The 6,834-nt window shown below is 32.0% G+C and overlaps 1 protein-coding gene across 1 annotated transcript in view; it reads right to left on the reverse strand.

Moving 5' to 3' along the window:
* Positions 1-6,253, reverse strand: part of LOC106474611 (F-box/LRR-repeat protein 13-like) — a 10,374-nt gene extending 4,121 nt beyond the window's left edge. The window contains exons 1-2 of the mRNA XM_013935301.2: positions 5,882-6,253; positions 56-1,708 (exon numbers count right to left, since the gene is read on the reverse strand). Of these exons, the coding sequence (XP_013790755.2) occupies positions 56-1,708; positions 5,882-5,908 (1,680 nt within the window). The 5' untranslated portion in view covers positions 5,909-6,253. The remainder of the gene's footprint in view (positions 1-55; positions 1,709-5,881) is intronic.
* Between the last annotated feature and the right edge of the window lie 581 nt (positions 6,254-6,834).

Here is a 6,834-nt window from a genome sequence, read left to right on the forward strand (position 1 = left end):
AATAGACCTATTATAGTTAGTTTTTGAATAGACCTATTATAGTTAATTTTCTTACCTGATGACATTGATTCAAAATTAGCGTGTCTAGACTTGGATTATACGAGCTCATTATCACCAGTCCAACATCAGTTATATTCTGACAGAGGCTTAGGTTTAGGTAACGCAGTTCCATAAATTTAATCCCTTTAAGTCCAACATCTCCAATATGAATACAACCACAGAGGTCCAGTTCTCTTAACCCAGTTAAACATGTTATTGCTGGAGGAAATTGGCCAATTTGACCTGTGTCTGCTAAATGGTCAGACTGGCTTCCTGGTATATGTCCATATACATTATCACCACTAGAAAGATTTCCTTGAGCTTCTTTATATTGATCATTTCTACAAATGCTTCTATAGGCTACTTTTGATGGCATTTGAAATAGCTGAAGATAGGGAGCTATACCTTTCCCTCCAGTCAGCCCTCTATCTGTAATCTCTTTGCACCATGCTAGCTTCAAGCTGTGAAGAAACACTAGAATGGAAGATATTGCATGAAGACTTTTATCTGTTAATGTGAGACATGAACTCAAATCCAGATGTGTCAGGTTTGGTAGCTTATGAACAAAATCACAAACTATATCATCAGTCACATTACAATAGCTAAGATTAATTGTATGGAGTCTGGGATGACTCTCAAAACACAGTGCTTCTTTTAGACCTGCAGGAGTGACCTTTTCACAGGAGGAAAGGTCCAGGGTTTCCAGATTAACCAATCGGCACAATTCTTTAACACTACGGTCAGTCAGATTGTGACATCGTCGTAGGCTCAGAGAACGAAGATTGGTCAAGTAATCACAGACATACACTAGTGCTTGATCTGTTAGTTGGTAAATTAAGCTTAAATCAAGAACTTTAAGTTGAGGCTGATTCATGCACAACAACATGATTCCTGACTTTGAAAGCTGTTCACATGATGACAAATACAGTTCTTCCAACCGCAAACCTTCCAAAGAAGCGACAGCAGTAAGGGTTTTGTTATCTATGAGGGTTCTACCAAAGTTAAAGCTTGTTAGTTTGAATTTATGTTTTTCGATAAACTCCATGACTGTCTGGAAAGTAAAAACAGCACTAGAAGGAACTGACTTCATCCCATCTGGGTAAAATCTGCGATAGATTCCAGGATGAAATGATATCTGGCAACCACTAAGAGACATTCTCTCAAGGTTTGGAAGTACTTTAACTATTCTAGAAAACAAAGAGTCTGACAAATATCTATTCGATGCTAAATTAAGCTCTTTCACATTCTGCATTATGGCTCCCAGCTTTCCTGTGTCTTGCATCCTCTCAAAAAGAGTTCCCGAAATGAACAAACCATTGCAACCATTTATACCTAGAACCTGAAGATGTGGACACTTACATAAAATGTTAATAAATACGTGAGTCGAAATGTCACAGCTATGAAAATCAAGTCGTACAAGATTCTGACCAACATTTGTCCAAAACTCCTGATCATCACACAGAATATCCACTTCCTTTACCACTAAGTGTGAAAAACGTCTCTGACTTCTCTTCAACACCTCAAAAGCTGCTGCAGCATTGTCATGTAAAACCAGTGTAATATCTTCCAAGAGCTTGGCATCAAAGGAAGTGTAATACCACTGTCTACAAACACAACTGGCTGTTAGCCTGTCAGATGGTGTTAGATATTTGAATACTGATGTAAGTATCTGAAAAACAAACTGAAAATTAGTTGTTCTTAAGGATATTTTATATTTATCAATTATCATAAAGAACAAAAAGTAACATATACATCCAGTTTCATAAACAGAATAACTTGTATGTATATCAACATTGAGATTGACCTGAATCATGCAGCTATTAATCCCTTGGATTTAAAAACAGATACAGCACATTTTTCTTTTACAGGATATGTAAACCTCTTTCTTTCTGGTAGGTCAAGAGATGGAGATACTATTTTTAAAAGTGGTTATGAATTACCCTGGAAATAATGGCTAATTAGTTTTACTTCTGTAGTGGTAAGATTTCTAGTCTCATAAAAGAAGCTTTTCAAAATCATTTAGTGAAAAGAAAATCAACATGGATTCACTAAAGGAAAATCTTGCCTTGCTAACATGCTAATTATTTAGGATGTTTCTTGTTATTTGGATGATAAAAAGGGTGTGGACTTGGTGTACTTAGATTTCCAAAAAAGATTAGCTAAAAAAATCACAGCTGGAGAAATAGTAGTAAAGTTAATTATAGGGAGGTTGGACGAGAGACAGCAGAAATTTGTTAATAACAGAGTACAGTCAAACTAGGCCCTTGTTTCTAGAGGAATACCTCAGAGGTCAGTGCTCGGAATTTTTCTTTTCTTTATTTACATTAAGGATACTGATAAGAGATTAGTTCATAAATTAGTAAATTTTGCTGACTGCATTAAACTCTTGGGTATTCTAGCTCTACTGATGATGTCAAGATTTTATGGAACAACTTGGATCACTAAATAAACATTTGGCATGTGACATTTAATTATAAGTGCAAAATAATGTTTGGGTTATCATAATTTGGGTCACACATTTAATACAGATGGTAACCCACTCAATAACACGAATGAAGAAAAGGATCTTGACATAGTTATGAATAAATTAGCCAAGCCTTTGAGGAAGCACTTTGAAGTTGGTCCCAAAGTCAATAACCTGTATTTGTAATACTATATATGTTTTGGTCACCTTATCTGATAAAGGATATTGAATTATTGGAAAGGGTTGAAAAGAGAGCTACTAGGATTATTCCAGGGATGGAAGGGTTATGTTACATGGATAAGTCAAACTATATTAACTCATTTTCTCTTGAAAAAAGGTAATCATACTAAAATTTACAAGATTATCCAGTGGATTGATAGGAAAAAAGCCCCTGATTTCTTTGTACAGAGACAGCTTTGAAGGACCAATTGGTCTCATGTTGTCTATATTAACTTCCAATCAGGGCATGTTACACACTTAGGATGAAACTGACAATCACCCTGGTAATAAGTATAGCTAATTTAATATACTTTTACATATAAAGATGAACAATTACCCTGGTAATAAGTATAGCTAATTTTAATATACTTTTACATATAAAGATGAACAATTACCCTGGTAATAAGTATAGCTAATTTTAATATACTTTTACATATAAAGATGAACAATTACCCTGGTAATAAGTATAGCTAATTTAATATACTTTTCTTAGATTTTTACATATAAAGATGAGAATGTATTGTTTCATCGCTTGGGTATCCTTGCTGTTAACAATGTTTCTGGCCATAAACTAAGTAATATCTGACAAAGTTTAGCCAGCTTAGTAGATTTGGGTTAGTACATATATTAAGCTAACAATGCAAAACAATTTTTTAAAAGTATAACATTAAAAATCATACAATTAGGTGTATTAAACAGTGTAATAAATTCTTTTAATGAAAGTAACAGTAAAGAAATAACAGTATACTTTACTGAACACAAAAACATTGTTAGCTTCAAGTACTGATATGATCCAGTTTTTAAACACAGTAATGCCTTTCGTTTATGTAAAGGAAACAATGTTTATTCAGAAACTAAGGTAACATAAAAGTTACTTTGGTCTGCAAGTTTTTTTTACCCATGACTCTGAGATTTAAGAGCCACAAGATGAGTTCTGATGTAACATATCATGATATAAAGAAGTCTGCCTTGATGGGCTTGAACTGGGGACTTTTGAGTTACATTTAAACTGAAGACAGTGCTTCACAGAGTTACCAGGACTTGAATGAAATAATCCTCATCTTGATTATAATAATAAGCATGTAAACAGGCTGAAGGGAAATGTTGGAAAAACAACAAGAAATTTATGAAGACTGAGTACTGAAAAATGGTTTAAAGATTTTAAAAATGTATCACTGCAATAAGGAAGTGACATGATTCTTACATTTGAGTGTTAAGTGCTTATATTAGAAAAAAAACCCAACTAGAACCAAGATGATAAGGTTTGAAGAAGACATGATATCAAATATCTCAAGTAAACTAGAACTTAGAAGCTATGATAGTACAAATGTAGATTTGCTTTCTGGTAAAACCTGTTACCTTGTTAGCACTATAAGCTTATTGACTGACCTACCTAAAGTCTGATCTGTTCTGAATGTGAATGGAAAGAAAATACTTTAACCTGTACTGTTGATTGCACTAGTTGTTTGGACCATGAAGGGCTAACCTCAATGCTCAGATTGTTCCTCTGTCACCTTGTTTATTCTTATTACTTAAAAATACAAATGCAGTTCATGTATTTTGTTTAACAAAATTATTGATTTTTTATGGCTATGATGTTAGAGATCCTAATGACATGGTATTCTTTGATAGTTTTGTAAGAAAAGTGCATGGATAAGAAAGGCTACAAAATACACTTATTTCTTACGTTTTTAGTTGTTGTTACTGATGAAAGGTGACATTTTTGAGCCCAGTTTACTGAGAAAAGTGAAAGTCTTAAACAGATGGTAAAAACTTTAGAGAATTGTCTTACTTGTCCAGAAACTGTGTTGGTAGACATTTTCTTTAAAATCTGCACATCAACTGTTGGAATTAACCCCCCTGGTACTACAAAGTCCATACGGATAAATCACTTTTGCCAAATAATAACATTAAAAACTGCCAAAAGTAAAGCATTTCAAAATCAGATTTAGAATCACCAACCAACCTAGTGTAAAAATTACGTATACATCTTACATTTGAATCAGTGCCATAATAAATCTAAGAAACAACGGACATACTTTTTATGGAATAATCAACCACCTTGATTTTATTAGGTAATTATTTTGTTGTTAGTGTCACTGTATGAACATTACTGTAACAGTGTCAGTGTACACATAACTAGCAAACAAATAAAATCCCCTCCAAAATTTGGGTATTATAGTTTTACTTACTTCTATCAATTTTCATCACTAAAATTAATGTTTGCCTGTTTGGTTTTTGAATTGTACAAAGTTACACAAGGTCTGTCTGCACTAGCCATCACCACCACACATTGCCAGACTGAACACTGGAACTGGATTGTCAGTCATTGTGGTAACATGATGCAAGTTGCAGATACTCAGTTCTACAGTTTGGCATGCTTAAGTTAATGAATCAAACACATTCATAAAATTACAATCCACCAACTTAGTTCAGTTCACTATTGTTGTCATGTTGTTTGTTAAATAAATAACACCTAAACCACCACTATATCTGTCATGTTCCTGCTCTGGTAATTATATTGGACAAAATGTTTGGTTAATAACGAATATATAGTAAGTTTCAGATGTTATTATACATTCTTCTTTACTTTCTGGCAGAATTTCTTAACAATAATAAAACTACAAAACATGTCTTTAATGGAATACAAAATCTATGTATGACTCAAAAAACATCACTCATACTATACAGTATAGTATTAATGAGTATTACTATAGTACTAGTATTAGGGAGTATTACAACAGTATTAGTATTAGTGAGTGTTACTATATTATTAGTACTAATGAGTATTACAACAGTATTAGTATTAATGAGTATTACTATAGTATTAGTATTAGTGAGTATTACAACAGTATTAGTATTAGTGAATATTATTATAGTATTAGTATTAGTGTGTATTACTATAGTAATTATTATTTGTATTGGAAGAAACTAAACTTTCATAAGTTTCATGCTCAAAGACCAGTTACCCCTTATAAGTTATAGTTATAACTAAATTAAATTCCATTTTAAATTTTAGTTTTACTGATTTTTAGCATTAATTACTGAATAATGGATCATGTAAATGGTAAAAATTTATAACTACAACAATACAAATTATATGTAGAATATGATGCAATGCAATTACAAGATCTTTAATTAAATAATAAAAAAGCTTACCTCTATAGGCAAAAATCCAAACGCCATTTTCTATAGTGTGATATACTTTAAACTCTCACGCTAGTCTGCCTGAGTCACTTATTTAATTTATAACGCGATTAATTTAAAATTTTAAGATATAACTCGTATTATAATATATTATATTTAATTTATATTATAATAAAAATTATACCAACTTCAGAGAGTGAACTTTGAATCACATCATATTATTAGTTTTTATTAATATTTTTACACAATTTGTGAAAGATTAACATGAGAACATCAAACGGTTCAGCTCATAATCCCCACATATTAAACTTTTAATTTTACGATACCATTCTCAGCATTGTCTCGACGTTAATCTTTTAATTAGGATATACTAGCCTCTTCGTTCTTCTGCTATCAAAACAATTTCGCCACCTATCCGGGAAATATAAAAGCATTATAGAAAAAATGTTTATCAATTTAATAGTATCTGTAATCTTCTATCTTTAAAAATTGTTTTATTCATTATAACTTAGTTCTGCTTTGTCCTTGTATTGGAAATATACAAAAAATTACGGTAACATAGTGCATACAGGAGTGTAAATATTACTAATATGTTTAATATAATACAGAACAGCCGTTTTTTAGTAAAACTTTCTAGTATCTCAACATCTTGTCTTGCAGTTTCTTTAGGAATTTAACATTTTCCCGATTACAGGGCCTGTTACAGTGATCAGCTGAAAATACCTTTAAGCGAAACGGGAAACCAAACGTTTACATTGGAAAAAAAAAAGAAAAGAAAAAAGACCCGTTTCTTTACTATTAAACACATTCACTAAATTTTCACATACAATACAAAAGAGGTGTCGTTTACAGTATTGAGTACAATTTTGGAAAAAAAGATAATGACTTGTCTGAGAGAGTTCAAAATGATAGGTTGTCATCAGACAATAGGTCCTACGTCTATTATTTCACATTTTGCTGAAACG

Source organism: Limulus polyphemus, unplaced genomic scaffold (assembly GCF_000517525.1).
Source record: "Limulus polyphemus unplaced genomic scaffold, Limulus_polyphemus-2.1.2 Scaffold7440, whole genome shotgun sequence".
In the NCBI taxonomy this organism is placed as follows: Eukaryota; Metazoa; Arthropoda; class Merostomata; order Xiphosura; family Limulidae; genus Limulus; species Limulus polyphemus.